Raw genomic sequence first — 20251 nt, 5'->3', positions numbered from 1 at the left:
AACATTGTTTTGCTGTGTGGTACGACTCATCTCTCAAATTCTCCTGTCATAGTCCAGTGGTTGTTTCTCTCACTTTTCCTCAGCTTGTTTATTCTCCATTGTTTTGTCTTCTATATCACTACTTCTCTGTGAAGCCTCATTTATCCTAGCAGTTAGAACCTTCATTTTTTATTGCATCTCACTAAGATTAGCCTTTTTTATCTCAACTTGATTAGATATCAGTTGTTTTATTTCTCCAGAAAGGCATTCTCTAATGTCCTCTGTGTGTCTTTTAAGCCCAGCTATTATCTTGATGGTCATTCTTCTGAACTCTCGCTCCAGCCTCTTCCTTCTATCCATGCTGATTAGGTTTCGGGCAGTCAGTACTACCTCTTGTTCTCTTTGTGGCGGTGAGTTTTTCCATCTTGTCATTCTGTCCAGAGAAGAAGAGATGAGTGAGAGAACAGAATAGAAAAATATCAAGAATGACCCCAGATAAATACATGCTAAACAAATCAGAAGAGACCCGAAGCCAATTTAAAGGTTAACAAAGGAGATAATAGAATTAGAGAGATCAAGAGAGCAGAGCAGTACACCGATACTATGTGAATTTTGGTCTTTTTGTTAGGAAATTGCACCCCCAAATGGTTAAGAGGAAACCTTGTATATATACAAAAATAAAATTAAATACAAGGAAAGTCTAGAATGTAAGTGTAAAAATGGAAATTAAAAGTCAAAATAAAAAGGATATTATCAGCCAGTTGAACAGAACAGAGCAATATACTATATCGTAAGTTTATTTTGGTCTGTTTGTTAGAAGAAACTACATCCCAAAATTGTAAAGAATGAAAAACTTCATTATATGCAAAAATAAAATTAAATGCAATGAAAGGATAGAATGTAACTGTAAATATGAAAATTAAGATAGATTTTAAAAATATTATAATCAGACAGATGAAGAGAATAGAGCAGTATAGTAGATTCTGGTTGTATTTTAGTCTATTTCTTAGAAGGAACTACTTCCCGAAATGGTACAGAAAGAAAAACTTCAATATATACAGGAATAATATTAAGAGCAGTGAAAGGATTGAATGCAAGTGTAAAAAGTTAAATTGTAAGAGTTGATAAATGAAGAAATTGGTTGAAAGCAAAAAGAAAATTAAAATAGAAAGACTAAGGAGTCATGAGAAATAGCCATGAGTTCTGTATACTGTTTCCCCCTAGCACTGGAGTTCTGCAGCTCTGTATGATGAGTAAAGTTGGTCTTAGCAGGATGTTGTTGCTGACCTCCTGAGGGAGAGGCCTGTAGCACTGATTCTTAGGTGTCTTTGCTTAGGGTGGGATTGCACCACCCTTGCCAGGGGGCCAGGCCAGGTAAGCAGCTCCAGATTGCTCTCTGTGGCTTTTGTTCCCTGAAGGCTTTCTGGGCAGCTTTAGAGGATGAGAATGAAAATGGTGGCCTCCTAATTTCCAGCCCTGGAATTGAAAGATCTCACTCCCTACTGTGTCTCCCTGGTTTCTGTCTGCACTCTGTATTCACCCAGCCTGTGACCAAGCATTTTTATCTCAAGCACAGACCCCCTTTCGATTTTCCAAACCTTGCAGACCCCTGTAGCCCCCATTCACACTGTGCCTCCGGGGGGAAGGAGGAGGTCTTGCCCAGTTTTTCCTGCTTGGAAAGTGGTCACCTGACTGTTCCTCGGTTTGGGGTTTATGGCAACACTGAGCTGAATGCCCACTCCTGGGCTCACTGATTGCAACTGGCTTCCCCGCTCAAACGCCTTGGCAACTGCCATACTCAGGCGCCGCCCCCATTCCTTCTGTGACCCCGCCCCCCCAGGGATCCTGAGACCACACTGTCCGTCCCACTTAGGATGCTGCCCCCCGTTGCCACCTGAGCATCTTTCAGACAGGGATGTCCTCACTGGAACAGACCTCTTAAAAGTTCTGGTTGTGCACTCTGCTGCTATATCACTTTCCAGGACTTGCCTTCTGGCTTCCAGAGGTTCCCTGCCGCCCTGGTTTAATCTTCTGATATATGCCTCTGATTCATTTCTCCACACCTCCTACCTTGCAGAAAGCGGTCGCTGTTCTATTTGTAGAATTGCAACAATTCTTTTCTTGGATCTCTGTCTGAGTCCACAGGTGTTCAGAATGATTTGATACCTATGTAGCTGAATCCCAGACGCCAGACAAAACTAGGGTCTCCTACTCCTCCACCATCGTCCTCTTCTTCCAGAAATTCTGTATATTCGATTGATCAATATTAATTGTACTTTTTATTAGAATCCTCTAAACAGCATTATAGGTTTCTTCTCAGTTATCCAGATTAAAATAAGTAGGGATTTATTTTATTTATGTGATTATCTTTCTATTTAAGCAAATTGTAGCTTTTACTTTCTAAAAGTATCATTTCCAGACCACGTTTCATAAGCAAAATAAAATTCCTACAATAATGTCTCTTGTTTAACTTGAACATTGTAAGTAACGTTTAACTTATTTCAGATGCAGCAGATGTTGGAAGACAGTATAATCAGAAAACTAAAAGAAGGTATGTTGCCAAATTTACAAATTTAGATGGTCATTAATTTCTGAAATAAACCACAAATAGTAACTGGCATCCCTTCCCCTTGTTAAAATTTGTCTAGATATATCTAATAAAAAATGTAAAACATAAACATAATGAATAAGAGACTTATTCCTCATTTGGTCATCGTGTTTCATACCTTTTTTAAAAACCTGCAGCCTGTATGCCTGTTAGCACTTTTGGCTGTAATCTTCCTTCACTTGTGCCATCGCTATGGAACTGTCAATCTGAAAATGTGGGCGTTCTCAAATTCTTGTTTCTGCTAGTGATAGAAGACCAAACAGACCAGACTTGTCTTAGTAATACTTAGTTAAGCAATTATGTAGTTCATATAGCTGTCCCTTGACAGGTGACATTTCAATCTCCAGCCACTGGTTTTGCCATTGGGTAAAATTCCAGGTTTCTTAGCATGGAATATAAGCACCCAAATCAATTTGGTTCTTGCCACATTGGTGAGCCTTCTCTGTCGCCATTACCCTACTCTGCTGCTTTGCAGAGAGTAATCTTTCAGGTATCAGCCTTCCTATTCCCTCCACCGAAAAGCAGACAATATTGATAGAAAACCAGGATGTCCCTTCTGTGTGTTCTTATAATGTCTTGTTTTAAACCTGCCATGATATATTTGACTCTAGATATTGCCTGTTGGATTTTTCAGTTGATAGTATATGATTGTTCAGGGGTGGACTGTGCCATCAGCTTGCAATCTCATCTTGTAATGAGAAAACCAGAAGCTCTAGTGTTTATCCACAGTAGTAATTAATTCAATGGGCAATCGTGAGCAAACTTGATTTAATAGTAATCTTGTATTTTATATTGTAGTTATATGTAGATATTTTTCATCCTTTTAACACTCAGAAGATTCCAACTTTTTTTTTTTACTAACTTCTAGTTAACTACAAAGTATTTCAGATAAAGAATATTATTCTTTCTCTTTTTCAGTTGCTCATGATTGAGAATCAGGATTCTGTAGATCTTCTCCTTTAGGACCTACTGACGAATCAAATGTAAATCAAGATCTAGTACTGCAAGCATCACGAGAATATGTAGAGATTTTGAATAGAAAGTATATGATCTGAAAGATATATAGTAAAAGTTTATTACCTAGATGTTTAATATAACATTTTAATTGTTTCCCAATAAATATCTGATGTACAAAAAATCTTTATTAAAGGAAATGTTGTTATATCGTGTGTAATGAAATTTTATATATTATTTTAAGCTATGTTTCTTGGCATCTGATTAAATTTAAGCATATTTTCTACATGGAAACCAGCACTATTGAGTTTTACAGACTCCAATCTGCCCAAGTAGATCGGACCAAGTTGTTGATAATGTTTTGGGGCTGGTAATTGGTAGTTGTTGTTTTTTTTTTTTGTATTTTCTATGTTTTATTACTAGACATATGGATTTAGACACACATCATTTTGATATACTGCTGCTAAAGCTATCACCAATGTTTGTATGTATTTCAATTTTTATAGTGCCATAAACCCTGTGTATAATTTCAATTTTAAATACTTATTATTCATAGTTCTTTCCTCATGGTGAAAAAGATTTGCCTAAGGCTTTTTATCTTTTCTTTTTTTTTAATTTACTTTTTGAGAAGAGTCTTAAAATTAGAGAAAAGAAAAAATAGAGAAAACGACCTTTTCCCTCCAGAATGGTTTGAAAGTAAATTGTTAATTTGTGCCCAATTCCTGTGGCCCCTATATCCTGCAAGTCAGTACATTCCACATAGCTACCGTACAACCCTGCCAATCAGAAAATCAACACTAATACAATTGTCCCTTGAATAATGTGGAGCTTAGGGGGGCACTGATCCTCTGTGTGAAAATCTGTGAACTTTTGACTCCCCAGGCACTTAACTACTACTAATCTACTGTTGACCAGAATATTTATTGTACCAAAACAGTCAATTAACCTATTTTTTGTGTGTTATATGTATTCCATTCTATATTCTCCTTATAAAGTAAGCTAGAGAAAAATGTTATTAAGAAAAATCAGAAGAGGGTAGCCCGGGTGGCTCAGCGGTTTAGCGCCGCCTTCAGCCCGGGTGTGATCCTGGAGACCCGGGATCAAGTCCCACATCAGGCTCCCTGCATGGAGCCTGCTTCTCCCTCTGCCTGTGTCTCTGCCTCTCTCTCTCTCTCTCTCTCTCTCTCTCTGCCTCTTATGAATAAATAAATAAAATCTTTTAAAAAAAGATCAGAAGGAAGAGAAAATACATTTACAGTACTGTGTTTTTTAAAAATTGGCATATAAGTACACCCATTCAAAATATGTTAGGTATACATTATGTTTTTAAATTTAAATTCAATTTCCCAACATTTAGAAGGGTCATCGTTTTCAGATAAAGTTTTCGATAATTCATCAGTTGCATGTAACACCAAGTGCTCATCACGTCACATGCCCTCCTTCATGACCATCACTGATTTACCCCATCTCCCCATTCACTTCCCTTTCAGCAACCTTCAGTATGTTTTCTGGAGTTGAGTCTCTCATGGTTTGTCTTCCTCTCTGATTTTTCCCCATTCAGTTTCCCCTCCTTGCACTATTTCTTATATTCCACCTATGAGGGAGACCATATGATCATTGTCTTTCTCCAGTTGACTTGTTTCACTCAGCCTGATACCCTCTAGTTCCATGCCCATTGATGTAAGTGGTAGGTTTTCATCCTTTCTGACGTCTGAGTAATATTCCATTTTGTATGTATATCACATCTTTTTTTTAAAAGAATTCATCTATTTACTCATGAGAGAGAGAGAGAGGCAGAGACACAGGCAGGGGGAGAAGCAGACTCCATGCAGGGAGCCGGACATGGGACTCTTCCCGGATCCCAGGATCATGCCCTGAGCCAAAGGCAGACACTCAACCGCTGAGCCACCCAGGGGTCCCATACCACATCTTCTTTATCCATTCCTCTGTTGAAGGACATCTTGGCTCCTTCCACAGTTTGGGTATTGTGGATATTGCTACCATAAACATTGAGGTGCAGGTGCCCCTTCATTTCACTACATTTGTATCTATGGGGTAAATACCCAGTTGTGCAATTGCTACGTCAACTATCCCCTCTATCATCTAAACCTCATATTCTGGGCAGCCCCGGTGGCGCAGTGGTTTAGCACCGCCTGCAGCTCAAGGTGTGATCCTGGAGACCGGGGATCGAGTCCCACATCAGGCTCCTTTCATAGCATGGAGCCTGCTTCTCCCTCTGTCTGTGTCTCTGCATCTCTCTCTCTCTCTCTCTCTCTGTGTGTGTGTGTGTCTCATGAATAAATAAAATCTTCTAAAAAAATAAAATAAACCTCATATTCTTTTAAAGCTCTGACATTTGTCTGTAGTATCCTTTATAGCAAGGAAGGTCCTATTCAAAACCATGTACTGAACTAAGATGTTGTGTTTCTTAGTCTCTTTCAGTTTAGAACAGTTCCTTAGTCTTTCCATTGATTTTTGTGACTTTTAATCCTTTGAAGAGTTCATTCCAGTAACGTAGAATGTCTTTTCAGTGTGGGTTTTTCTTACGTATCTTATGTTTCCTTATGATAAAATTAAGATTATATTTATATACATATACATATATGTATTTTAGCAAGAGCACAACTGAACTGGTCCTCTACTCTTCTCATTGCATCATATCACGTGACCTACAGTTTTGATTTGTCCCATGGTTGGTGACGTTGATCGCTGGAGTAGTATCTTCAGTTTTCTTCCCCAGAATGTTAACTTTGCACTTTACAATTAGTATTTTATGGAGAAGTACTTTGAGATATATAAAAACCTCCTTTCTGAGATACCCTGTACCAGGCCACTTCTGCAGATGATGTGCCTCACTTACAGGCTCTGAAAACCCATGCTGGGCTGTTCTTTCCCTGTGTGGATGCCTCCTGAACCTTTGAAGTCTGTGATACCTCATCCTAAGTTACTCACCTTTCAGAGATGCTATGTCTTGAGCTCTAAGACTGTTCAGGTGGCACTCCTACATTTATGCCTTCCCAATTCTGTGCCAGGCTCCAATACCTCCCTCTGGGACACCACCGCTCCTTGTTTCTGTTCCTGTGCTTTTGGACTGAAATCTTTGGGAACGGAAAGGATAAAGGGGGAAAGGGCTCCATAGGTCTTTTATAATCAACTTATGAAGCTTTACAATGCAAAGATTTGGATTGGGATTGCATTGAATCTATAAATATTTTGAAGGGAAGAGACATTTATAATACTGAGTTTTCCAAACAATATTTTAATTGCTCTACTCTCAGTGTTTAAAAAAATTTCTTATAAAGATCCTGCAAGATATATTTTAGATTTATTTTCAGTTATTTGATACTTTTGATCCTATTTTAAATTATTTTTAAAAATCAACTTCATTTCCTGTGTATAGCTTATAGAAATAAAAATACTTTGCATATTGAGCTTCTATCAGCTCAGCTATCTTTTTTTAAGATTTATTTATTTATGATAGATGTAGAGAGAGAGAGAAAGAGAGAGGCAGAGACACAAGAAGAGGGAGAAGCAGGCTCCATGCCGGGAGCCCAATGCAAGACTTGGGCTTGCAAGATGCTGGGACTCCAGGATCATGCCCTGGGACAAAGGCTGGTGCCAAACCGCTGAGCCACCCAGGGATCCCCAGGATCAGCTATCTTGATAAACTATCTTACTATTTCTCATAGTTCTGGAGTCTAGGAAGTCCAAAATCAAGGCACTGACAGATTAGTGTCCAGTGAGGGTCTGCTTCCTGGTTCTGAGTGCCTGTCTTCCTCCTATGTCTTCATAAGGGACAGGGTCAAGGGAGCTCACTCCAGCCTCCTTTAGAAGGGCACTAATTTCAAATCAGGAGGACTACACCTTCATGACTTAATCACTTACCAAAGGCATCACCTCCAAATATCATCACATTGAACACTAAGACTTAAAACCTGAGTTTGGAGGTGTGGGTATAGAAATATTCAGTGAAGAGCAAGGCTGTTCCTTGTTCTTGGCCATATAGACTTCACAATATGGGTGCTTGCAATATGGTTCACAATAATCTCTTGTGATACTTGTATATCTGTGGCATCAGTTCTTTTATCTCCTATTTTATTTTATTTTATTTTATTTTATTTTATTGAGTTAAAAGTTTTTTCTACTTGAGTATAGTTAACCCGTTACAGTAGTTTCAGGTGTACAGCATAGGCATTCGGTTTCTGTATGCATTATACTATGCTCACCACAAATGTAGCATCCATGGATTTTTTTAAGCCACTTTTAAAATAAAAAGGATTTTACTTAAGAGAGCACAAGGAATTCGGCCTGAGATTTAAAGAGAAAACAGCTGGAATGCTACAGTGAAAAGAGTTTTCACTTCTATCAAAGTAGGAAGACGGAAAAAATAAAAAGCATCCAAGGGGGAGGAGGCCCCGCAAAGAGCCTGGCTCAGACCTGGTGGCAAGTGACCCCAGTACAGGAAAGGCCAGTCCCAGAGATGCAGGTTTACCAATCTTCCCGGAAGGAAAGGCACTTGCAGGGAGTTCGGGCAGGATCCCAGGATGGGCAGGGATGCCCTCAGGCTCCCAGGGGCACTAACAGAGGAACTGCGCCCCAAGGGAGAGGGCGCCACATACTATGGGCCGAGCTCCCTAAAGGGCTGCAGCATGCGCCCGGAGGGGCCAGGAGCGGCTCAGGCGGCGGCTCCGCTTCGAGGGGGCTGCATGGCCCAGGAGCATGATTCCAGCGGCACAGGCCCCAGATCCCAGGGCACCAGGGGAAGCAGCCCAGGATCTGGCACTCCCCCCGGAGACAGGCGGAAGCCGAGAGAACACAGGGCAGTAAGGAGGCTCCTGCTCTGGGTGCAGCCCGCCTGTGGAGCACCCAGGCCCCTTCGGACTGGGAGCTGTGGTAATTACTGCGGGAGCTGACTCCAGGGCTGGAGACCTGGCCGCCACCACTGTTGTTCCTCCTACTGTCACTTTTTACCAGGGACTCAGCAGGGGCCTCATAGGATAAACAGCTCCCACTGAGCCCTGCACCTGGCAGGAGGCTGGGCAGCTCCCCCAGGTGCACACACCTCTGAGAATCAGCATTACTTGTAGAAGCAGGCCCATGCCCCAGAAGACCAGCTGGAAGGACAGGGAAAGCAAGTTCTTGACCAAAGCAGTGCTGGAAACTAACAGGGGAAGTCGAGGGATTTACAATATATAGAATCAGAGGATACTCCCTCTTGTTTTTTGTTTTCTGTTTCCGCCTCCCCCCCCTTTTTTTTCTCTCTCTATCTTTCTCCTTTTTCCAGTACAACTTGTTTCTGGCCACTCTGCACTGAGAAAAATGACTAGAAGGAAAAATTCACCACAAAGGAAAGAATCAGAAACATCCTCTCTCCCATAGAGTTACAAAGTTTGGAATACAATTCAAATTCAGAAAGCCAATTCAGAAACACAATTCTAAACCTACTGGTGGCTCTAGAAATAAGGATAAGGGATTTAAGATACTTCATGACTGCAGAATTGAGATCTCATCAGCCTGAAATTAAAAATCAATTAAATGAGATGCAATCCAAACTGGAGGTCCTAACAATGAGGGTTAACGAGGTAGAAGAACCAGTGAGTGACATACAAGACAAGTTGATGGCAAGGAAGGAAGCTGAGGAAAAAAGAAAAAAAAAGATCACAAGGAAAGGTTAAGGGAAATAAATGACAGCCTCAGCAGGAAAAAATCTACGTTTAATTGGGGTTCCAGAGGGCACCGACAGAGACAGAGGACCAGAAGGTGTATTTGGACAAATCATAGCTGAGAACTTCCCTTACTTGGGAAGTGAAACAGGCATTCAGATACAGGAGATAGATTCCCCCCCCCACCCCTGCCCTGGGGAAATGAATAAAAACCACTCAACACCTCGACCTTTAATAGTAAAACTTACAAATTCCAAAGATAAAGAGAAGATCCTTAAAGCAGCAAGAGACAAGAAATCCCTAACGCTTATGAGCAGAAGTATTAGAATAACAACAGAGCTCGCCACAAAGGCCTGGCAGGCCAGAAAGTGCTGGCAGGATAAATTCAGGGTCCTAAATGAGAAGAACCTGCAGCCAAGAATACTCTATCGAGCAGGAGCTCATTCAGAATAGGAGATATAAAGAGCTTCCAAGATAGGCAGAAACTGAAAGAATATGATGAGCACCAAACCAGCTCTGCAAGAAATATTAAGGGGGACTCAGTAAAAGAAAGAGGTAGTCCAAGGAAACAATCCACAAAAACAGGAACTGAATAGGTATCATGATGACACTAAATTCATATCTTTCAATAGTAATTCTGAATGTGAATGGGCTTAATGACCCCATCAAAAGGTGCAGGGTTTCTGACTGGATAAAAAAGCAGGCCCCATCTACTTGCTGTCTACAAGAGACTCATTTTAGACGTAAGGTCACCTACAACCTGAAAATAAAAGGTTGTGGAACAATTTGCCATTCAAATGGTCCTCAAACGACAGCAGGGGTAGCCATCCTTATATGAGATGAATTAGTTTATCCCAAAGACTGTAGTAAGAGATGAACAGTGACACTATATCATACTTAAAGGATCTATACTAGAAAGGACCTAACAATCATAAATATATATGCACCTAATGTGGGTGCTGCCAAGTATATCAATCAGGTAGTAACCAATGTTAAGACATACTTAGATAATAATACACTTATACTTGGTGAGTTGAACACAGCGCTTTCTATAATCAACAGATCTTCGAAGCACAACATCTCCAAAGAAACGAGTGTTAAATGATACACTGGACCAGATGGATTTCACAGATATTTATAGAATCCTACATCCAAACACAACTGAATACACATTCTTCCCAAATGCACATGGAACTTTCTCCAGAATAGGCCACATACTGGGTCACCAATCAAGTCTTAACCGATACCAAAACATTGGGATTGTCCCCTGCATATTTTCAGACCATAATACTTTGAAATTAGAACGAAATCACAAGAAGTAGTTTGGATGGATTTCAAACAGGTGGAGGTTAAGGACCATCTACTAAAATATGAAAGGGTCATATTATTTATGGAATATGACCATAAATATGACCAGGAAATTAGAGAAGAATTAAAAAGATTTGTGGAAACTAGTGAGAATGAAGATACAACCATTCAAAATCTTTGGGATAGAGCAAAAGGAGTCATGAGGGGGAAATACATCACAATACAAGCATCCGTCTCAAAACTGGAAAAAACTCAAATACAAAAGCTAACCTTGCACCTAAAGGAGCTGGAGAGAAACAGCAAATGAAACCTTAACCCAGCAGAAGATGACAACAAAGATTCGAGCAGAACTCAATGAAATAGAGACCAGAAGAACTGTGGAGCAGATCAACAAAACCAGAAGTTGGTTCTTTGAAAGAATTAATAAGATAGATAAACCATTAGCCAGCCTTATTAAAAAGAAGAGAGAGAAGACTCAAATTAATAAAATAATGAACGAGAAAGGAGAGATCACCATCAATACCAAGGAAATACAAACGATGTTAAAAACTTACGCCAATGAATTAGGCAATCTAGAAGAAATGGACGCATTTCTGGAAAACCACAAACTACCAAAACTAGAACTGGAAGAAATAGACAACCTGAACAGGCCAATAACCAGGGAGGAAACTGAAGCAGTCATCAAAACCCTCCCAAGACACAAAAGTCCAGGGCCAGATGGCCTCCCAGGGGAATTCTATCAATACTTTAAGAAGAAACCATACCTATCCTACCAAAGCTGTTCGGAAAGATAGAAAGAGATGGAGTACTTCCAAACTCATTTTATGAGGCCTGCATCACCTTAATTCCAAAACCAGACAAAGACCCCACAAAAAGGAAAATTATAGATCAATATCCCTGATGAACACAGATGCAAAAATTCTCAACAAGACAGTAACCAATAGGCTCCAACAATACATTAAAAAGATTATTCACCATGACCCAGTGGGATTTATCCCCGGGATACAAGAATAATGTCATGAAAATACTTTGTATGATACTATATTGACAAATAGATTTTACCACACATTCTTCCAAACCCACAGAATGTATAACACCAAGAGTGGATCATAATATAAACTATGGGCCTTGAGTAATTATGATGTATCAGTGTCGATTCATCAGTTGTGACAAGTGCCCCCCTCCCCTGCCCGCTGGAAAATCTTGACGTAAGAGAGGCTCTCTCTCTGTCTCTCTGTCTCTCTCTGTGTGTGTGTGTGTGTGTGTGTGTGTGTTTTGGATGAGACAGGTATGTGGGAAATCTCTACTTTTTCCTCAACTTTTCTGTGACTCAAAAACTGCTCTGGAAAAAAAAAGCCCTAATAATTAATTAGTTGAGCTGCTGAAGAAAAGTCTGAGCTAGCAGAGGTTATTTCATGAAGTTTAAGGAAACAAGCCATCTCTATGACATAAAAGTGCAAGGTGAAGCAACAAATGCTGATGCAGAAGCTGCAGCAAGGTATCCAGAAGTTGTAGCAAAGAGAATTAATGAAGGCAGCCACACTGAACCGCAGATTTTCAATGTAGATTAAACAGCCTCATAGTGGACGTTAGGACTTTCATAGCTAGAGAGAAGTCAATGTCTGGCTTTAAAGCATCAAAGGACAGGCTGACTCTCTAAGTTAGGGGCTAATGCAGCTGGTGACTTTAAGCCAAAGCCAATGCTCATTTACTATTATGAAATTCCTAGGGCCCTTTAGAATTATGCTAAATCCCTTCTATCTGTGCTCTATAAATGGAACTGCAAAGCCTAGATGACCGTACATATATTTATGACATGGTTTCTTGAATGTTTTAAGTCCACTGTTGAACTGACTGCTCAGAAAAAAAAAGATTCGTTTCAAAATATGACTGCTCACTAACAACGCACCTGGGCACCCAAGGGCTTTGACAGAGAGGTACAGTGAGATTAATGCTGTTTTTCTACCTCTAATACAACATCCATTCTGCAGCCCATGGATCAAGTGGTCATTTTCAACTTTCAAGGCTTAATATTTAAGAAACACATTTCATACAGCTATAGATGCCATAGATACTGATTTCTCTGATGGATGTGGGAAAAGTCCATTGAAAGCCTTCTGGAAAGGACTGACCACGCTAAATGCTATTAAGAACATTTGTGATTCGTGAGAAGCATTCAAAATATCAACAGAAATAGGAATTTGGAAGAAGTTGACTCTAAACCCCAGGGATGACTTTGAGGGGCTCAAGACTTCAGTGGAGGAAATAACTGCAGATGGGGTGGAAACAGCAGGAGAACTAGAATTAGAGGTAGAACCTGAAGATGTGACTGAACTGCTGCAATCTCATAATAGAACTTGGATGAAATAAGTCAGTTAGATAAAGATCAATACCATATCATTTCACTTATATGTGGAATTTAAGAAATAAAATAGATGAACATAGGGGAAGGGAAGACAAAAAAGAGAAGCAAACCACAGGAGACTCTTATCTACAGAGAACAAACTAAGGGTTTCTGGAGGGGAGATGGGCGAACAGGGTGATGAGCATTAAGGGGTGCATTTGTGATGAGCACATGATGTTATACATTAGTAAGGAATCACTGTACTCTACTCCTGAAACCAATATTGCACCACATTCTAACCAACTAGAATTTAAGCAAAAACTTAAAAATTTTTAAAAGTACTAATGCCAAAAATGATGGCTTTAAAAATGGGGGGGAAAAAACCTCAACCGATAGTGAGTTGCTTCTTATGGATGAAAAAGAATATGATTTCTTGAGACGCAACCTATTCCTACTCCTGGGAAAGAATCTGTAAAGACTGTTGAAATGGCAATAAGGGATTCAGAATATTACATACACTTAGTTGATAAAGCAGCAGCAAGGTTTGAGAAGACTGACTCCAATTTTGAAAGAGGTTGTACTGCGGGTAAGATGCTATCAAATAGCACCATATCCTACAGAGAACTGTTCATGAAAGGAAGAGCCAATTGATGTAGCAAATTTCATTGCTGTCTGATTTTAGCAAATTGGCACAGCTACTCCAACCTTCAGTGACTACCAGATGCGGACTTTAAAATAACTGTGATTGGGCAGCCCCGGTGATGCAGCGGTTTGGTACTGCCTGCAGCCTGGGGTGTGATCCTGGAGACCTGGGATCAAGTCCCACGTCGGGCTCCCTGCGGGTAGCCTGCTTCTGCCTCTGCCTGTGTCTCTGCCTCTCTCTCCCTCTGTGTTTCTCATGAATAAATAAATGAATTCTATAAAAAAAGTCTCTTTTCTTACTTCTCTCTTTTTATTTTCTCTTCAAATATATTCATCTCTTTTGTTTCTTAAATTCCACGTAAGTGAGATCATACGGTATTTGTCTTTCTCAGACTGACTTATTTCCCTTAGCATTATATTCTCCAACTCTGTCCATAGCATGACAGATGGCAACATTTCATTCTTTTTCATGGCTGAGTAATATTTCTCGCTCTGTGTGTGTGTGTGTGTGTGTGTGTGTGTGCACGCGCACGCACACATACACACACACACACACACCCAACACCTTCTTTATCCATTAATCCGTTGATGGACATTCGGGCTTTGTCCATAGTTTGGCTTTTGTTGATAATACTGCAACAAACATTGGGGAGCTTGTGCCCTTTCTGATCACTGCATCTGTATCTTTGGGGCGAAAACTCAGTAGTGCAGTTTCTGGGTCATAGGGTAGCTCTATTTTTAACTTCTTGAGGACCCTCTGCATTGTTTTCCACAGTGGCTGCACAAGCCTGCGTTACCACCTACAGTGGAAAAAGACTCCCCTTTCTCCACATCCTCACCAACATCTGCCATTTCCTGATTTGTTCATTTTAGCCATTTTGACAGGTATGAGGTAAGTAGCTCATTGTGGTTTTGATTTGCGTTTCCTTGATGCTGGGTGATGTTGAGTGTCTTAACATGGCTGTTAATTAGCATATTTACACCACTGATATTTAACATGATCCTGAGTATAGTTAGATCAATATCTACCATATTGGTTACTGTTGTCTGTTATTGCCCTTGTTCTTTGTTTCTTTTTATGTCTTCCAGTGTTTTCCTGCTTCCTTTGGTTTTAATTCAACATTTTGTGATTGCATTTTCTCTCCCTCCTTAGTATCTAGATTATGCTTCTTTTCTTATTTTTTAAAGAGTTTGCAGGATGCATTTGTAAAGAATCCAAGTGCCCTCACAGGCTTCACACACAATACACATTCCTCAGAACAGAGTATTCTCAATTCCTCCTTCTCATGCCGTAGGGCCCTCATCTCACTTACTCATAAGCTGTGATCGCTGAGTACTTGGTTGCTGGTTTTTGAGCAAACCATTGTCTGTTGGGTCAATTAGGAATTCAAAAATTGTTTTATTTCACTTTTCTTTACTCATTTTCTTTTTTTAATAATAAATTTATTTTTTATTGGTGTTCAATTTGCCAACATACAGAATAACACCCAATGCTCATCCCATCAAGTGCCCCCCTCAGTGCCCATCACCCATTCACCCCCACTCTGGATAGTACATGTATTTTAGAGTAACTTTATTATAGATTCCAATGGTAAATTGGAACATATTAACGTTGAGAATTGAGAATTAATTTTGAGACTTGAATTTGAGAATTTGAACTATTGAAATTTAGGGAGCCTTTCTCAATCTTAATTACATGTATGAAGAAACAACCTGAGGATTAATTGTGAGAACAGGTGCGAGAATATCCAGTGTACCGTTTTGTGTAAATATTTGCATATGACTTTTCTTTTATGGAATTAGCCCGTGGCACTTATTTCAAGCAAAGGATTGGCATTATGCATGGAGGAACCCACTTTCTGTGATCATTTATTATTTATTTATTTTTAAAGATTTTATTCATTTATTCATGAGAGACTCACAGAGAGGCAGAGACACAGGCAGAGAGAGAGAGAAGCGGGCTCCCCACGGATGTGGGACTTGATCCCAAAATTCCGGGATCACGCTCTGAGCCAAAGGCAGAAGCTCAACTACTGAGCTGCCGAGGCGTCCCTCTGTGATCATTTAAATTTAGATCTGCATATCATTTTCCATTCATGTCATGCTATGTTCTAACTCTTCTCCAAAGAGTTTTTTATAATAGAAACTAGCTATGGCTGCTTGTTTAAGACAGGTGACACACATACAGTCTTCTTTCACTATTGTTGTTACCGGTTTCCCTATATTTCCAGAGAGAGCTATCCACCTTCAAGGGAGTGGACATTTTTATGAACATTCTGTGCAGTGACTGTTGTTATGTTTTGAAACAGTACAGAGATATTTCTCTAATTTCATGAGTTGGTTGAAGGCTATTAAGATTCTATTGATTAAAACTAAAAAGCCACCATCTTAACCAAGTGATCAAACTTATCTGACCCATAATTGGATCCAAGCAATAGCATGCACCTCCTGGCTGATCACTAAGAAGGGCACAATATCATCTCTGTAGTAATCCACCAAATAAAGTTTGTCTTTAATTCAATCTTGAAGAAACAAGCAGAAAAATTTCCATTGAGGAACATCGTAGCTGGCTTAGACTCTTCAAAAAAAGTCAAGATCATGAAATGACCAAAAAAAAAAAAAAAAAAAGACTGATCTATTTTAGATTAAGGAGACAACAGTGATATGAAAAATGAATGATTCTTTATTGGATAGCAGATTTTGAGGGGAAAGGAGGTTCTATAAGGGCTGTAAGAAACAATTTTGTGGGAAACAGAAATATGAAGAGGGCTTATATGATAGATAATAATTTCACATTAAGGTAAAAATTCTTGGGAGTGAAAATAGAACAGCTTTATGGGAGAATGTCCTGTTCTTTGAAGATATGTGCTGAATAATCAAGAGGGGAAGTGTCATGTCTGCCACTTCCTTTTAAGTGTTTTAGTGAAACTGTGTGTGTGTGTGTGTGTGTGTGGGTGATATATAGAGGGAAAATGATATAAGCAGATGTAGCAAAATATTGACACTGGTGAATATAGGAAAAGGAACCTGTGGGTGTTTACAGTAATGTCCTTGTAATATTTTCAAAGACTTGAAAGTTTTCAAAATAAAATGCTGGGTAATGAAACAAATACCAGGTTTACATTTATGTATGAATACTTCTCAAGAGAAGAATGTTAACTCTAGTAAGATGAAAGAAATATGATCGAGAATGATTTTTGGTTTACGTATCCATCTATTTGGTCAACCAAAAAAATCACAATTATCCTTCATTATTCTTTCCTGATCTTACTCTGACATTCTATTTATCAGCAATCCCATCCACTCTCCCTTGACAGCAGTTACATCGCCTCCCTCTCTACTGCTACCACCTTAGCCCAACCTCCACCATCATAGGTACCCTGGTAATAGAGGTGACTCACCTGGAAGCTTCCCCTCCTGCCCTTCCTCGATCCACTCTCCCAAAAGCAGTTAGAGTAAATTTTTAAAATTATAAATTAAATCATGCTCCCTACCTCTGCTTATAACTCTCTGATGGCTTTTAATCCCACTTAGAAAAATAAAGTTCAAATTCCTATCTCCATGACCAGTCTTCTACCTCCATCCCTGACCTCTGCTCAGGAGGAGCTTTTCCTTTCTGGCCTCGCTGTCCCTCCACTATTCTAAACTTCTTCCTGCCCAAGTTTCCCTGTCTCTACCTGGAGTGCTCCGTCTCTTCTTTGTGACATAGCTGGTCCCTTCTTGTCCTTCATAGCTCAGTTCAAATGGCACCTCCTCTGTGAGGCTTCCTGTAACTCTCCAAACTAAAGTAGTGCTCAGTCTCTCATCCGCACATTGCCTAGCCTTCTTCCTCTGAATTTTACATATTATTATCTGTCATTTTACATTTTTGTTTATTGTCCGTCTTCATGAAACTTATGGAGCTTCACAAGAACAGGCATACTGTTGGCCTTGTTTGCTGCTGTACTTTTAGCCACTCAAGCAGTACCTGCTACATTTAGATGCTCTAGAATTGTTGAATGAACTAAAGAAAAGGTAACAGTCTATAAATTACTGTGGAGGTATATCAGGAAGAGGCTAGCCAGAAACACAGAATCCATGCTAGTTATTAAAACAAAAAGGAATGTGTTTCAGGGGATCGTGTCCAGGGGTGAAGAACTGAGAAGCCAAGCAAGCTCCGTGAGATTATTAGCCACCATCACCCCTAGACTGGGGGCAAATGGAAGAAGTTATGCAGCTGAAGCTCCAGAAAGGTGTCGACTGAAACTGAAACTACAGAGAAGCATATTACTGATAGAGAAGCCTCCGAAGGCAGGGAAGAAGGAGGGGATAACCTATATATTCCTTTTCTTTGCTGTCTAGTCTCTGCTCAGTTGGAACCCAGGCAGAAGCTAGCAGACCCAAGAACTTGGGAAGCATAATCTGTGTACCAGGTCCCCTCCCTAACAGGCGGCAGGATGGGGGGCAAGGTTGGAATGAGGGCAGACTGAGCAGATCCCTCCTGGAGCAGGAACCTCTCATTGGGACGCCTGGGTGGCCCAGCGGTTGAGTGTCAGCCTTTGGCTCAGGTCGTGATCCTGGGGTCCCAGGATCGAGTCCTGCATCAGGCTCCCTTCAGGGAGCCTGCTTCTCTCTGTGCCTGTGTCTCTGCCTCTCTCTGTGTCTCTCATGAATAGATAAATAAAATCTTTAAAAAAAAAGGAACCTGTCATTGAATGAGAAAAATAAAAACCCATCCCAAAGCATTTATTCTTTTTTTTCGCCTTTTTTTTAAAGATTTTATTTATTTATTCATGATACAGAGAGAGAGGGAGAGAGGCAGACACACAGGCAGAGGGAGAAGCAGGCACCATGCCGGGAGCCCAACGCGGGACTTGATCCCCGGTTTCCAGGATCACGCCCTGGGCCAAAGGCAGGCGCTGAACCACTGCGCAACCCAGGGATCCCCTAAAGCATTTATTCCTTATCAGTGAAGGACGAGTTCTATTTAGGGGATCGGGATTGCTTGAGAATATCCAAAACATCTGGTAACAGAAAAAAAAATAGACTATTTATTGTGGTCTTTTTCTGGGTGAACTGTTGACCCCTTGTTTTAATTTTTTAGCTATTTCAACTGTCTGGAGGTTAGCAAAAATTGTGTTACCTTACTATTAAAACATAAATAATATATTTTAAATCCTGTGTTTCCTGACTTGAAAGATACTGAGTAGTGTTCTGGCCCACATCTTTCTGGATTTTTAAGTATACACATTATTAGAAAGTAAAAATCACCAAAACATGCTTAATCATAAATTGCATTGATCCCAATCCACTTAAACTCTAGAATTCCTTAAAATTTGCAAAGATAGGAATCAGCAATTGAAGGAGGCCATGTCTATCTGGTCAATTGTGTCCTTGAAGCCACTGGCCCAACTGTGAGGTTGTGAAAGCAAGCCAGCTTGTGGACCTGCAGCTCCTTCTAGCAGGGTCAACCAGTTCTCCTCTTCCCACTCTTCCTCTACATGCCTGTCGTTTTATTTATCTTCCTGTTCCCTTCAGATGCAATAGGGATAGGAAGTACAATATCTCAGTACCTCCTCATGCCTCTGTCCTTCTCAAAATATCATGAAAGAAAACACAAAACAGAAAATATCCCAGACAACAGCTGTCCTAAGGGAAGCTACACTTCTACAAAATGAAAGTAAATGACTTTATATTTTGGTATATAAATATACCTGTGATGTTATATGGAACAGGCAAAGATTCTACTTAGGGTTCTAATCCCCCTACGCTCATTAAGTAAGGGAAGAGGGAGGTTAGAGGAGGCACTGTTCAAAGGGTATGTCAATGTTCTTTTAAAAGTAATGGGTTGGACATATAAATCATAGGAGTAATGTTGTACAAAATAGTGAATGAAATATTTATACATTCCATTGAAGCTTAGCATGTGTTCCAGAGGGAGATGTCCTAGAGAGATGGGTCTTCCCCTTTGTTCTGAATCTATTTTTCCAATTGCTCTGACACAGCTGTTGGCTTCACAATCATTCTGAAGTTGATTAGATCAGAAAGCAAAGGCTTGCCTGCTCAGCATGACCAAAGATAAACATCAAGGTTGTGGGTATTCCAGGCTTGTAGTCTATATATTGAAGTTGTTTTTGGTGTTTTGTGGGTCTCCGAGTGGTTCTCTAAATTTTCATCCTCCTGTATTTATATATCATTTGTAACTGAAAGAGTACAGCATAATGTGCATTGCATACACTTGCATAAACTCTACCAATCAAGTTTGAAAATGGCTGTCAGATTTATGGAGCACAACTACAATTACATTCATACACATGTTCAGCTACAAAGCAGAAATAGAACCTTGTTACCTTTGTTTTGCTTGTTTTAATAAAACAAAACATTTGAATTTAACTTCAAGGAAGTAAATTGCTACCTGCTGAGAAATTCTTTTGACTTGCTGTTGGAATGATTTAATGTTTCCAAAGCATGGTGTAGGTGAGCCTGAGTGCAGATTCTTTTATGTCCAAAGGTCAGAGAGGTTTATAAAAATTCCTAAGAATAATCAGAGATGGGGATCCCTGGGTGGCTCAGCGGTTTGGTGCCTGCCTTTGGCCCAGGGCGTGATCCTGGAGTCCTGGGATCGAGTCCTGCATCGGGCTCCCAGCATGGAGCCTGCTTCTCCCTCCTCCTGTGTCTCTGCCTCTCTCTCTCCCTCCCTCCTTCCATGTCTATCATGAATAAATAAATAAATAAATAAATAAATAAATAAATAAATAAATAAATCTTTAAGAA

The 20251-nt window shown here is 40.0% G+C and overlaps 1 protein-coding gene across 3 annotated transcripts in view; it reads left to right on the top strand.

The window, feature by feature from the left end:
• The window catches only part of LOC140629395 (ankyrin repeat domain-containing protein 26-like), a 76985-nt gene that overhangs the window by 26670 nt on the left and 30064 nt on the right, over window positions 1-20251 (top strand). The window contains exons 4-5 of one of the 3 annotated variants that reach the window (XM_072818837.1): window positions 2485-2530; window positions 3506-3749. In XM_072818837.1, coding sequence (XP_072674938.1) covers window positions 2485-2530; window positions 3506-3519 — 60 coding nt within the window. In that variant the 3' untranslated portion in view covers window positions 3520-3749. Of the gene's footprint in view, window positions 1-2484; window positions 2531-3505; window positions 3750-14273; window positions 14391-20251 lie in introns of those variants that run through there. The other 2 variants (XR_012027230.1, XM_072818838.1) reach the window with 2 other exon arrangements.

This window comes from Canis lupus (assembly GCF_048164855.1).
Source record: "Canis lupus baileyi chromosome 5 unlocalized genomic scaffold, mCanLup2.hap1 SUPER_5_unloc_1, whole genome shotgun sequence".
Classification (NCBI taxonomy): Eukaryota; Metazoa; Chordata; class Mammalia; order Carnivora; family Canidae; genus Canis; species Canis lupus.
The sequence above is the reverse complement of the archived record's forward strand: the minus strand, read 5'-3'. Positions and strand labels throughout refer to the sequence as shown.